The 15,129-nt window shown below is 32.9% G+C and overlaps 1 protein-coding gene across 3 annotated transcripts; it reads right to left on the reverse strand.

The window, feature by feature from the left end:
- Positions 1 to 987: 987 nt before the first annotated feature.
- On the reverse strand, positions 988 to 13,499 carry LOC106058686 (tyrosine--tRNA ligase, cytoplasmic-like). Of its 3 annotated transcripts, none has more exons than XM_013216149.2 (13): positions 13,403 to 13,499; positions 9,566 to 9,625; positions 7,946 to 8,092; positions 7,001 to 7,176; positions 6,339 to 6,549; positions 5,990 to 6,041; positions 5,718 to 5,897; positions 4,707 to 4,792; positions 4,430 to 4,562; positions 4,241 to 4,329; positions 3,697 to 3,890; positions 2,140 to 2,278; positions 988 to 1,953 (listed from the first exon to the last, which is right to left on the reverse strand). In XM_013216149.2, exons 2-13 carry the CDS (start codon positions 9,614 to 9,616, stop codon positions 1,843 to 1,845), a joined length of 1,569 nt encoding a protein of 522 aa, XP_013071603.2. In that variant the 5' UTR covers positions 9,617 to 9,625; positions 13,403 to 13,499; the 3' UTR covers positions 988 to 1,842. The 3 variants fall into 3 exon arrangements, with proteins under 3 accessions (XP_013071603.2, XP_013071602.2, XP_013071604.2); XM_013216148.2 differs by lacking the exon at positions 13,403 to 13,499 and adding an exon at positions 10,843 to 10,969; XM_013216150.2 differs by lacking the exon at positions 13,403 to 13,499 and adding an exon at positions 10,793 to 10,942.
- Between the last annotated feature and the right edge of the window lie 1,630 nt (positions 13,500 to 15,129).

Raw genomic sequence — 15,129 nt, forward strand, 5'->3', positions numbered from 1 at the left:
GGCAGCACGGAAAAACCTCCCAGATACCCTTACCCCCCCCCCCCCCCCAACTGGTCCACAACTTAGATTGGACCCTAGCACTCTTGAGCATGCTATAAGCATGAAAGTAGCGCTATATAAAGGCTATAATTTAATATTAACAATGGAAATAGGAAGAACCAATAAATAGACTTTAAAAAAACCGACACAAAAACTTCTTTGTTCCCTTGGCAATCAAATCTTGAAATAGAATAGATCTATCCATTTTTAACATTTCACATGTAATGTTTGAGTGAAACTAATGTGAATGTAGATATTGTTTCTATACTTATATTGTTTCTATACATATATATATGTGCACAAATCGTAAGACAAATTTCCTCATGGATAATAAAGATATATATTATAGCTGTAGTGATAGAGTTAATTGCATGCAACCAACTGACACATTGCCTTGCCACTCTGCTACATGCTTCCATCAGTCAACTGTGTCAAAGGACAGTGTGGGTATGAACTGGCGATGTGTAAACCACCTATTTTCTGTTTTAGTTGCTATTGCTTACAAGGACTTAATAAACCCAATCTAAAGAGACAAGAGTGTGTAAGAGAGAATCAGTCCTATACCAGTACTGTTAGTCCACAGTGATGTGGGTCCAGCACAGCGAGTCCTCGAGAATCTATAGTTAGTGCATCATGTAGCCAATTATGTAGTATTGGCTGTTATTAATTAGTTATTAAAAAATCACATTATTTTGGAACTGTTGTCAAGTTCTTGAGTTGGATGTGTTATGTTGAGCAGTGTTTACAGAAAGCCTGATAGAGGATCATAACAATATATATTTTTTCATTATTTCTCTTGGATCATCACAATGCACGCTTCTCATGCTGAAAGTAAATGTAGCCTAAGCAGAACAAGTGTGCTACTAGAATTATATTTAGATTTTATACCAAAAAAAAAAATTGGTACAATTAACTACAGCAAAGAACAAAAGCAATAACAAGTTAAAATGTATTTATTAATGGTTTAATGTATTCATATAAGCCTAATAAGGGAGCTCTCGCAGTTTGACAAGTTTCATGCCTACAATTCTGTCTATATTTGCAATACTACTGTTCGCATTCAAATGAAGACCTATATTTTTGAATTCATATACTACTAACCAACAGGAGCTTAAGGATCAGAGACAAAAAATAAAACAATATTACTCTACTAACTTTTAAAATTTGAAAATACTAATCTAATATTTGAAAATAGATCTATAACATAAAGGACATTGAAACAAGTGAAAATAATCTAAATTATTAAAAATATATGAATGCATGAAATATGAAGTTGATCCCCACATGCCCAAAAAGTGACTAATTCATCAAAAGGAACCAAAATTAGAATTGAATTTTAAAATGATAAATAAAACAGTGACAAACTTAGTGGAAACAAAAGAGTATATATATGGCTGGCCTCTTTCAGCCACGAAGCAACTGTGAGTCATCTCATAGAAATGAGATAAAAGCCTGAGCATAAGCTATGATCTTCTTCTTCTATAATACAGATGTTATAAGAAGATGTTATAAACACAACAGTTCCCCCTTCTCACAGCTGATCTCTCCATATAGGCAAGAGCTGATACTGTTGATTCCAACAGAAGAAACATTTTAGAAAATGGATTTACCCCTTTTTTTAAAAAGATTTTTAAAGTATTTCAAATTGAACTTTTGTGTGACAGCTGATAAATAAATAACATTCACACATACACAAAACGTGACCTAATCATATGAGCTGACAAACCAATTTTCTAGACTACTCCATACAAATGTGTTTGCCTAGTATTTGATCATTTACAGTTGAGGTGTTAAAAGAAAAATTTATTTAATTGGTGAGTTCTTCACAGTGTTTGTTTTCACTTTGCCTAGTTTAGTCATTAACTCATTGCCTTGCCACTCTGCTACATGCTGGTCATCAACTCTTAAATCAACCTGAGAAAGAGAGATAGAAAATCATTTATCCATTTTATATTGGTTATATCTATTAACTATCTTCTAAGACTTGATGCATTGAAATGACTTTATTAAAAATATTGTAAAAAGAAAATTTTAATAAGATATGTTTTCAACCTTTTATTTTTTAAAGTGTCTAATATTTATAAAATAGCAATTTATTACCTGTAGTTTTTCCCAGATTTTCTTTTTAGGCTTAAGTTCATCATCTGGTGAGCCTGTTGAATAACCCTCGACAAAAACTCTGTCTCCGGGTGCACTGCCCTCAGGTGGAATAAGAGGTTCTACTTGACGTGGCTCTTCTCTGTTTAACATCAGAATAAGTTAATGAATCAATGAATTTCACTCAATTTTATAAACTAAAGGGGAGGTGCAGTAGCTGAGCAGTAAAATGCTTGGCTACCGAACCAGGGGTCCCGGGTTTGAATCCTGGTGAAGAATGGGATTTTTAATTTTAGGATCTTTAGGCGCATCTGAGTCTACCTAGCTCTAATGGAAAAGTAAAGGCAGTTGGTCATTGTGCTGACCACATGACACCCACATTAACCAGAGAAACAGATGATCTTTACATCATCTGCCCTATAGATCGCAAGGTCTGAAAGGGGAACTTTACTTTTTATAAGCTTAAGACCATTGGTTTTATTTTATTTTTGATATTTCAATATCATAAACATCATCATCTTTCCTTTACGTTTCTCAAGGAACGTAAAAACATCACAAGTCTTTTGCTAGTTTCTTAAATGGCCTGCCAGCTCTTTCCTGTCCTCTTGGCTTCATCGAGCACACTGCATCGCCACATTCTTTTTGGTATTCTTCTACATCTTGTGCACTGGGGTTCCACTCCAAGGCCTGTCTAGCTCTTTTGTTGGTATCTTTTCTAAGGGTGTGACCAATCCATCTCCACTTGCTCTTTAAGATCTGCACCTCTATATTTCTTTGTAAACCCATCTCCCATAGTTTGGTGCTTTCTATTTTTGCCATACCAGTGTGTTTTTAAGATATTACTCATATATTTCAATATAATACATTATAAAATGTCTAAAAGAAAGATTGTCCCATTGTCCCAGAAAATTGATAAAATTATTCTTAACATGACATTGATAAGCCAATAAAAAACATGAGATTAAAAAGCTATTTACTGCACACTTATTCTCATAGGTTGAAAAGTCCAGGATATAATGGATGAAAATTTAAAATTTATGACTGATACAAAAAAAAAAGTAGTTTCCCTTTCAGACCTTGCAATCTATGGGGTAGATGATGCTAAGGTCATCTGTTTCTATGGCCAACAGTTAAGAAGCAGGGTATCATGTGTCCAGCACAACGACCAACCGCCCATTTGAGTTGGGTAGTCTCAGGGGCGCCCTAGAAATCCTGAAATTCAAAATCTCAGTCTTCACTGATATTTGAACCCAGGACCCAGGTTCAGAAGCCGAGCCCTTAACCACTCAGCCACAGTGGTCCCTTGACTGATGAAGTTGTAAATATTTGTCAGTCATTAGAAATCTGAACATAACTTAATGTAATACAAAAATTAATCTAATACAACCAAATGTTGTTCAAACAATTGAATACACTTGTTTTAACAAGCCTCTCTCACTTCCTTAAAAATATCTTGCTGTGGAAGCCACCAGCTTCTATAGAACAATTACAGCTAATAGCAGATGTTTTCATAGTTCACACCTTCGAAAAAAAAGATAGTGAAGATGTTAGCAAACTCACATTGATGCACACAGCAACATTGCTTTCGATTCAATTCCCTTTAGTTTAACAGGCTTCAGGTTACAAAGAAACACTCCCAGTTTGTTCTCGAGGGATTCTTTTGGCACTAGCCCTGCTAGACCACTGACTACTGTACGAGGTTGTTCCTCTCCAAGGTCAACAGTTTCGACATACAGATGTTCTGCTTCAGGATGCTAAATAAAGGGAACAAGCAAAACACTTGAGAATACAAATATTTCAGTAATATTTCAAGTACCATACTAAAAGAAAACATAAAAGTTTGTAAAAATCTTACTGAAAAAAAAAATTTAATTCCTTACCAAATTACCAGAAAAGAAAAAAAAAAAGAATCAATAAATGGATTATAAATTATGCAATATATGTGAATCAAATTTAATAATGAAATAACAAAAAAACTTTTTGAAAATCTTTAATTTTAGTAATTTCACAGATTTTACATTATAGTGTGTCAATTTAATAAAAAAAAAAAAAGCTTTAGAGAAGACTGAAAATACATCTACCAATGATAATAAAATAATGATACCTGAGAGACACTAGTAATTTTACCAACTCTAATATCTAATTTTGATGGCACAACATCATCCTCTGCAGTGGCAGCCACAACTCCTATTTCTGTTTAGATCAAAGTTAGAAACAATTTAGATAAGTAAATATTACTCAATGGACTAACAAGATTTCACATACATTTTTTTCTTTTCAGCAAGATACTCACTTTTTTTCTGCACAGGATAAGCTTTAGCTATAAGTTCTTTCAACTCTGGAGATTCAAAAGTTTTCCTGATTGGATCTAAAAGTTCATTGAGGTAGCCTTCCACTGCATTTTTCAAATCACCTGGATGGATTTCCTTTTAGAAAAGTTTTAATGTAAAAAAAGTTTTAACAAAATCTATAAGATTATGGCAGTGACAAACCAAACCAATATAATGACTAGGAATTAAACATATGACAAATGATCTGGCATCAATTTTTCGTTGAGATCTTGACTTTACCTCTTTAGAAAAAGCTTTTTCCAATTCTTCATAGGTAATGTAAGCAACATCACCACCATTTTCTGGTTGTCTCTTGATTTCAAAAGCTAAAAAAATATCACATAATAAAAAAACAAACGTAAGTCTCTAATCATTAACTCTTAAGACTGGAACAATGCTCCCAGCTTTGATTTGACCTAGCCCTAGTGTGTGGATCAATGCTGACAATGTCAGTAATTTAAAATTAAATTTTTTCATTTTTTTTCCACTAATATGTTTTTAACTGCTTAAAACTCTATTGCTTCCCTTTGCTAAACATCTGGAATTTACTATGTTTTTAAAGAGTGGGGGCTTTAAAAGGCTTTTTTTTTCTTTAAATTGATTTTTTTGATGGTAGTAGTATGGGATAACGAGTTTAAGACAATCATTTTATGTGTTTTCAAATGTGTTATTTACAAAGCTTTGTGAAAATATGAATAAATATAGTTAAAAAAAAAATATTTTGTATAAATTTAGATCATAATATATATTTCCTAAATCTAGTCTAGACCTAAAGCTATTGACTTGTCCACAGTTGGTCAATTTTCATTTTTCTGATGGTAGTGACATGGGCAATTAGTTAAAGATTTCCATTTTATGTGTTTTAAATATATATATTAATTTTGTGACAATATGATAAATATGATTTTAAAAAAATTAAAATGTCAATTTGGATCATACAATTTTACCTACAACTGGTTTAGAGCTAGATCCTGGAGACTTTAGCAGTCATTTAGTTTTCATCTTTAATTTTCATAACTTAACATTAAAATAAATAGAAATGGATTTGCCATTTTCATTTTGTTACTTCTTTGCTGTCTGTCCATATGTTATAAAAATCACTTTTTTTAATGTAAAAAAATTACAAAAATGTAACATATTTATGCAATGTTTTGATAGAGTAAAAACATAAAGGTTGAGCTTTTGATGATGAATTTCACAACTAGGAACTAGTAATAATGTGAATCTAAAGATTATAGAAACTAATCAAACCTGAAGTTCTTAATGGAAACAAGACATGCTTGCAGAAAGAGAGGACTCCATTGTCTGTGACATTGCCTGGTTCACAGAAAGCTTTCTTTAACTTCTTTTTCACTTGTGCTGGAGTGTCCAGTAAATCAATTTTTGAATCCTCCTCAGAAGAACTCATTTTAGCACCCGTCAATCCTGGCACTGAATGTAAAATTAAAATATTAAAAAATCAAGTAAATGGTCAATATATTTTTTGTTGTCGAAATGCAACATTTAAACAGGATAAAACTTACCCATAGGGTTCATTAAATGTGCTCTTTTTTTATAGCCAAGGGCTGGCAGGTACTGAAAGTAGAACAAGTATGCAGTAGTAATTCCTTAAAGAATGAATATTTCATTCAAATAAACTTAATCAATGACTGTTTGTATAAATACTAATATAACTTGTAGCAATGAGTCTTAGAACCTATCAGTATTCAAGTTTTAGAAAGTCTGGAAGGAAAGGTCCTAAGTAACAATGGGTTTAATGCAAACCTTGACCCTTTTAAATGTCCTTTACGTTTCTAGTGGAACAATAGCATGAATGAGATGTCATCTATGATCTGTTCCCACTTTTAGTATTTACAGTGTTTACAGACTCACCTTCTCAGCATAAGTAAATATCTTTCTCTGATCTACACCTCCAAACTGTGCATCACATTTAAGATACTCCTCATCCAGGGCCTGAAGTCCTGGGTAAAGCAGCCCACTGAGTAGTGGGTGGTCCACCTGCTTGACCACTTCAGCACCAGCTTTTTTAGCATCATGTTCAGTTACAACTGAGCTCAGCTTGTAGACATCTAGTGTATATTCTCTGCAGATGATCAACAAGAATCAAAATTTAAAAAAAAAAGTATTTTTTGAAACATATCTTAGCTGCCAAGCTGTATAAAAATGAATGGATTCAAATTGCAAAAGAATGTTGCCTATTTGAGTTTAATCTTAATAAAAGCTAACATTAATAAATATGTTCACTATAAGTGTTCAGCTGTACTGGTCAATAAATGAGTCAAGAAGTTCATAGAATCCATTGGATTTTGATTGAGTAGAAATGGTAAACAACTATTTGGAATATGACACTACACTAACTAGTCAATGTCATGCCAAAAAAAAAAGTTAAGAAGTTAATAGAAAATATTAGATAGAAAAGTTTTAAAAGAAAAGGGGGAAAAAAAAGCTTTTTTTCAGCAAACAAAATGTGCAAAGAAAGAGTGTAGTTCAACAATGCACTCAAGAAAACACATAACTCATGAACTGCCACTGACCTGCTGAGTTGGTAATCAGTGCCTTTGACAAATTTAAGCTTACTAAGATCCACCCCAATGGACTTCAGCATGGCTTTGATGACTGCCTCGTAGTACTTTACTCGCAGTTCCAGAAGGTCCCAAGGGGCTTTCATGTTGTCGAGGTAGGCGTGCAAGTCAGCAAACAGTATGGTAACCTGAGGAGAGCAAACATTAAGAAGAATATTGTTTTTTAGTCAAACTTTTCAACTTAGTTCAACTTAAACAAATATTTGAAAGGAAAACAAATGACATCAGCCCTTTAACTAAATTTGCAATAAAAGTGACTCAAATTCAAATTTTAGGCAAATCATCATGAACCAAAATAAAATAAAATCTTGTCTGTTCTGGAACTAATATCGAATCCAGTTAAATTAAAGTTTTAATATCAAGCATAGAACTATATGAAAATTAATTTCTTTGTGACAGATTCATGACTTGTGAATGTGACTCTTAGTCATGGCTGCATGTTGTGTTAACCAATATATTCAGTTATAGCAACAATTAGATAACTTCCCATCAGCACTAGCTAGGCTGAGACAATTACATAACTTCCCATCAGCACTAGCTAGGTTGAGAAAGGTTATAAAAGAAGTGAGAAGAGAATACCAAGTAGGCAAGACAACAAAAACTAGGAGGCACTTGGAATAGAAGACTACACTCTTCCACAAAATAAGTTTGAGTTGAAGAGAAACTAAACTGTTTGAAAATAGTTCTTCTAGATAATTTTTTTTTTTAAATTCTTGCATAGAAAATATTTTTAAAATTCTATTCATTTCTTCTGTCCTTTTCTGCTTAATTTTGAAATTAAAAGAAAAAAAATTGCATTTTTTAATTAAAAACTACAATTTAAAAAATGGCAGCTTTTATTTAGTAAAAGTCAAGTTAGGTTAATAGTTAGTTAATAAAAAAAAAAAAGAATCCTACTTCACATCCTGCATTTAGAAAATCTGCCAACTTAGACATAGGCACAAAGTAAGCAATGTGTGGCTTGCCAGTTGTAGCAGTGCCCCAATACACTTTGAGATCCCTTGTTTTTAGAATCTCTACAATCTTGTCTTCTCCCAATACTTCCTGTTCAAAATAATGGGTAACAAATAAGGAAAAAAAATGAAAGAGAGACAAAGAAACTTTTCAATCTACTGATGATACTGAACAATAATAATACATCACAGTTTCAAAACACATAGTTAGAAATTAGGCTTTAAAAAAAAAATTAATGGATGGCAAAAATTTCTAGGCTAGCAATCAGACCTGCCTACCGTTACGCAAAATGCGTATTCGTTACGCAAAATCTCCCAAAAATGACCATCAGTACGCAAATACGCATTTAACCCGTCGCGTTACGTATTTCGTATCCTTTTTTTCCCTCTCTTGACTAGCTGCGAGCGGTCACGGAGGTCACGCTAAGCCGTCCTGTTGGGCCACGGAGGTCACGGTTGGGGGGGGGGGGGGGGGAGGAACAGAAAAGGTGGGGGAACACATTGTGTCCAGATCTATACGTTGATGGCAATTAGATTTAGTCTAGAAATGAAGAACGATAGAGTGAGGGAGTGGCGGGTTGGTACCAGGTTGGTACCGTCAGTTAGCTGATAAACCAACGTGACTTTTTTTTATTTGTAAGTTCATTAGTAGAAATTAATTACCGGTATGTTGAATCCCTGATTCCGGTATTCATTTGTATAGAAAAAAATATCGAAATGCTATCGATTCAAAACACATTGAGTGACATTGTAGATATCTAGATCTGGATTCTAGATCTAGATAACTTGTTATACATGAATAGGGTAATCTAGCAGCTTTCTAGCTATTCATTACGTTATCATTATGTCATGATTCTCTACATTACTCTACAATCTAGATCTAGATCCAATTTACTATTTAGTTGTAGTATGATTTAGATTGACTAGATCTAGATCGATAACATCTACTACCATCTAGTCTAGACTAGATTCTTAGTCTTAGTATAGAATAGATCAAGCCAATCAAGGATGAAGGTAGGCCTACGAAAGTTTGGAGTAGACCTACGTTTGTAGCGGATCCACGGCATCGGTAATACTCTTGAGCCCAGATCTAGAGTAGATTATATTCATCATATAGACATAGATCTAGTCTAGATATCATCTCTATTGTCGTATTGATCTAGATTTAGATTGTAGATCTAATCATGACATCTAGATCTAATATATATATATATGACAAAATAGTGGATCGCGTAAGTGTTACGCATTCTGGTGCCAAAATACGCATTTTGACCATCAGTGTTACGCATTTGGACTTTTTTTGGTAGGCAGGTCTGCTAGCAATCATAAATAAATTTATGACTTTCCCACCTGCTTGTATAGTATCAGAAAGTACTTTATTAAATGTGGTGTTTGTAAGATTACTTTCACACTAGAACGTGTTATTGAATCAAGTGACATATTATATATTAGATAATATTATTATTTTATGTTATAGTGTAACAGTAAAACTTACAATCTCATTTTTATTGTCAATTCTAAAAGAAAAAAAAAAGATCGTAAAAAAAAAAATGAAATGTAATACCTGAAGATTTCGTTTCATTAATGCAAGTTTTTCTTCTGGTGTTTTTGCCATTTTATTTTACTGGAACAAAGAAAATTTTAGTTGTTAAAACTAAATTACTATTAGATAATAAATGTAATAAAATGTGATCAGTGAGTTATATTTATTAAGATCAGCTGTTTCAATGGTTCTCTCTCTCTCTCTATATATATATATATATAATTATATATATATATATAGTCTATTCTACTAAATAAACTACTATTACTACTAGTATTAATAACTTTAAATAAGTAATTAACTAAATATTAAGTGTTAATTGATAAATTGAGAATTATATTAGAATCCAGATTTTAGTTTCAATAGTCACAGTGCACTGGTGACTGTATTAGTACTATTAGTAGGCTATATTATATATTATTATTATTATTAGATCTATATTATATTAGATTTCACAGTAGGCCTATGTGTATACTGAGTTAAATTAGAATCTAATACTTTATAAAAGTTAATAGTAATGAATAACAATTAACATATAGTCATAGATCTAGATCTAGAATCTAGATGTGTTTTACACTGTTTATTATTGACAATATTGATGAATTATAATTAAACTATTTAAACATAGATCTAGAATCTAGATCATAGTAGATCTAGTCTAGAATAGATAATAATAGATTGTGTAAAAAGTCATGATAATATTATTTAATTTAAATGTTTGTTTGTAAAATGTTTTACATGTTTCGGATGTTCCTTCAGAGTTGAAGATAGTTTACTTCCTAGTCCAAACCTCCCGCAGGACGACGGGGGATGGGAGCGGGCAGGGTTTGAACCCTCGACAAATCCGAACGACAGTCCAGCGCGCAAACCGCACGACCAGGCAGCCAATAATATATATCAAATATAATAAAATTATAATAATAATATATATCTATTAATCTATTCTATATATCATTATATAATCATTATGATTATTGTCTGTGACATTATTATTATTATAAATTTTAAATATATGATAATTTTATGATGTCTTAAGTCTTATCTAATCTTAATAATAAATCTAGACTAAAAACTAGACTCACGGTCACATACTTTTGATACTACTACTACTAGATCTAATTCTAATAATGTCTAATCTAGTAATTAGTAATAGTTAATAGTCTAGAGTGGACAGTAGAGTCTATTAGATTTCTAGACAGACTATTGACTATGAATCTAATTTTTTTTATGGATTCCATCTTTTCTTACATTTTATTTAATGTGCCACGACTAACTACAATAAATGAGGAAACACGTACAGGTATCTAGATATAGATCTATATAGATCTACACACACACACCGACACAGTGCACTGTCGTGTACAAGTGTCTCGTTACCAGTGTGTTCGTTTTTAACTGTTTTCGACTGTGCTCTATTACAAAACAAATTTTAACCAATAAACCCAAGATATATATCTAAGCATAGGAGTGAAAAATACACAGATCAAAGACGCAATACTAGAATGAAAACTGTAAAATTGGATGGCTTCCTGGTCGTGTATGATATGCGCTCTGGAATGTTGTCCATTTGGTCTCGACGGTCCCGGGTTCGAACCCTTCCGCTGCCATCCCTCGTCGCCCTGCATAAAAATCTTCAACTTCAACATTCGACCTTATGATCTCGAACTTCATCAGACACAAAATAAACTAGCAATTTAAATAATCACAACAGCACTTGAATGCACATTATTCTACAAAAAACAACTGCTTGGCTTCCTGACGGATATATAGAAGCAATTTTTTATTCGAAGTTAGACTCGATGAGCGTATTATAGGTGTGTTTTTGGGAACCCTTGAAACCAATTAAAAATCAACCACCATCAGTTAAATTAAACAGTTTCTTTTAAACCGTGTGTAATCCAATAACAACATTGAGCCTCCACCAATTGCATGGAAGCCATATGAGAATATATAGGCCTATATGCTTATAGTTTGCATATGCCCTGCTATAGAGAGAGAGAGCTACTCGTACGCTAGACCTATAGCTTATATAGGCTATATATAGGCCTACACAGAAGACAAAAGAAAGTGGAATAGTGCGCACCAAGCCTTTTATGTTTTATGGGATAATAGCATATTAAATTGCAAGAAATGTATTTTTAAAAACAACTATTTTATTATAATTTGTAATGAAACTAAAATAATATATTTATGCCTAGACTATAGGCCTATAGAATAATTCAAAGGCAGCCTAGGTATTCACGTCCCAATACACCCAACTCTATGTGGAAATACTCAACCATACTAACAATGCTGCTAAGAATCTGACGAAATTGAATTGTAACATAAAGTAGGTCGGATCAAGTATATAGGCCTAGTTCACCCATTTATGATGTCACCACACGCAGAAACTAGTAAAATATTTAAAAAAAAAACTTTTAAAAAGTTTATGATGAGCGATCAATTAATCATCAATTGTTTTGAATAAATTTAATGTGTAATTAATTTTAATAGATCTAGACTAACAATAATAAATGTGTGCGATTGGAAATGTTTTTATTAATTGTTTTTGTTTACGCAACTTAGATGCCTAAAGCGTGCTAAGTTAAATTGCTATGGTCCAATTACTTTTGTGGACCAGTTGGGTTTGGCGGGGGTGGGGGCGGGTAGGAGGGAGGGGGGTTATAACTGGATGAAGGTTTCCGTGCCACCTTTAAAAAAAAAAACAAGATAAGCATTAAAAAAAAAAAAAAAAAAAAAAAAAAACTAACTATGATAAATCGGTGCGATTAGAAATATTTTTACCAATTTCTTTTGTTTAACGCTATTTCATTCTTTTAGCTTTCTCAATGCACTATGATCCTATCACTTGTCTGGACCAGTTGGGAAAGGGGATGTGGGAGAAAGGCTCGAACTTCCTCAAGCCAACACACTAATCACTGTGCCAGCGAATCTCTTAAGAAAATAGAACGTTTTTTAAAATCTCTATCTATCTATCTATCTATCTATCTATCTATCTATCTATCTATCTATCTATCTATCTATCTATCTATCTATCTATCTATCTATCTATCTATCTATCTATCTATCTATCTATCTATCTATCTATCTATCTATCTATCTATCTATCTATCTATCTATATGTCTGTCTGTCTGTCTATCTATCTACTATCTGTATGTCTAATCTCTCTCCTCTTCTCTTTCTCTCTCGCGCGCGCTCAACGCTCATTTATCTTCCTATATATCTCTCCTCCCCCTCTCTCTCTTTTGTAACAAAATAGTTGCCGGTACTTAGTGATGGATTGCCTAACTTTTAACTACTAATAAATTAATAATAAACGTTAAAATACAATAAAAGTAATAATTTTCCCCACACTGAAAAAGGTGCCGATACGCCGTACCGATGCGTACCGTCACAAAAAAGCACTGTCGGCCGAGTGGAGGGGGCGATCGCCCTTACCGCCCCCCCCCCCTGGATCCGCCAGTGGCTGGTGGAAATATATGGGCCTACTGCTTATGATGCCTACAATTGTATGTTTACAGTCTTTTAAACACATGTCTGTCAATTAGTATCTCAATTAAAAAAAATAAAAGCGCAATTTTCTGCGGTTTTGGTTCAGTACTCAAATATTATACAGACGTCAGAATTTATTGCTCAGGCCTTTAAGAGTTAATACTAAAAAAGAAAGCGCTTGTGTCATATATGTTTCAATACTTAAAATCGAGTAGACTAACATGAGACACACTGCAGACAGGATTCCTCAGTCTTTTGTCTCGCTGGAGTGTGTTAGGGGCATACACACCTATAGCACCGTTACTCCATTCAAGTTCAACAAGCCTACATTCTAAGTATTGAAAGAGAACTAGATGTCTACTTACGATCAAGAGGAACAAATCTTGCCTGTGGGGGGGAAAGACTCTAGCGCTGATGTCCTGGGATTTATACATCGGTAATGCCCTTATATATAGGAAATCTAGATCTATATATAGACCTTTCCAAACTGGGTTTTCTTTGGAAATAAATGTGAAGGACATTTATTTTAGCGTCGTTTTGTCTGCTGAAGACCAAAGCTTCATGCATATATGTATATGCCTCGGGTAGGCTAAAGAATTAAGGTTTATAAGCGAAGACATTCTAAGAAGTTGTTTTTACTTTACCTTGCGTGGCTTTCAATCACTAATTAAAGAGCCCTGTTAAACTAATTATTTAATCCATTTAATATAGGCCTATGTTCAAAGATTGGAGCATGTTAGTGGCACAAAAACTCAGAATCGGCCCCCGAAGTGGCCCACTGAGGCAGGTAAAAAATTAAGGCAGCTTTCATTAGTGTAAGCAAGAATACCAGAAGCTACAAAGGAAGAGACTGTATTATTAGGACGACTTAATACTTAATATAACAGGATGCTGAGATTTATTAATGCCTATATTATTAGGCCTACCATCCATGTGAATTCTATGAACTGATTGTTATGAAAATGTGAACCTGGCCTAACCGGTGTTATTGAATGATAATCTTCTAATTGATGGTTTTGTAAAGGGCCAATCTCTCAATTAAGGTGAAAATTGTATAATCCGAAATTTAATTTTACTACCTACACAAGGTCTGAATGGGAAACTTTTTTTTATCTACATACAAAATGCATTTTTTCCTCAATTACATAAAAGTAAAAATTTTATTTATAAGTAGCGTGTATAACAAATAACATTCAATATAGTACGGTAATACAAAATTAAAAAAAAATTTACAGAAAAATGCAGACAGGATTCCTTAGTGTCTCTCATGCTTTTTTGAAAAAAAAATTCATATTTTAAAAATATGGGATCCGATGTTACAGCACGATAGTGGATAGATGACTTCTATTTATATTAATAGTGAATAGCTGTAAAAATGGTGTATTTTTATGAAAAAAAATGGTTGCATATTTAATTTAAAAAAATAAACGTTTCGCCTTTAGAAAAAAAAAGTTGCTGTTGCAGCAGAACTTTGAAACAAGAAAAAAACAACAACAACAAAGCTTATAATAAGCGTACTTGTATCAATTAGTTTGGATCAGTAATGTAATTGAATTTGTAATACATCTAGACTAACAACAAAAAAGCATTTATAAAATAGTTTTTTTAAAAAAGGGGAAAGACCTGGTTTCGAACTAATGACTCAAACCTCAAACACGGAGGAGAACTTATGAACATTGAAGCTAGTATAGTTATCTCTTGTTTCTATAGTCTCGTCCTGATTTTAAGATTTTCTGTTCACTAAGACGACATATAAAGGGGACTAATTCAGCTTACACCAGCACTTCAGTTAATTACAATTTCTTTCCTTTGTTCGAGATACCAAACAAAATAAATTATTATCAATGGTTAATTAACTAATTGGTTAATTTTTAAAATAGTGCAAAATTTTAGCTTCATCCGAGATTGGGTGTGGGAGAAATAAGGTGTACAAACGTTTTGCCAGACAGACAGAAAGACGGACAGTGAGTTGACATAGGGCCTAAGCTTCCTAAAAAAATCTAAAATATCGGATATTCAAAATCTTTTTTTTTTGTGTGTGATCTAAACGGGGTGGATGTACGAAGAGATCATACACAATTAATATCGGCTA

Source organism: Biomphalaria glabrata, chromosome 6, assembly GCF_947242115.1.
Source record: "Biomphalaria glabrata chromosome 6, xgBioGlab47.1, whole genome shotgun sequence".
Classification (NCBI taxonomy): domain Eukaryota; kingdom Metazoa; phylum Mollusca; class Gastropoda; family Planorbidae; genus Biomphalaria; species Biomphalaria glabrata.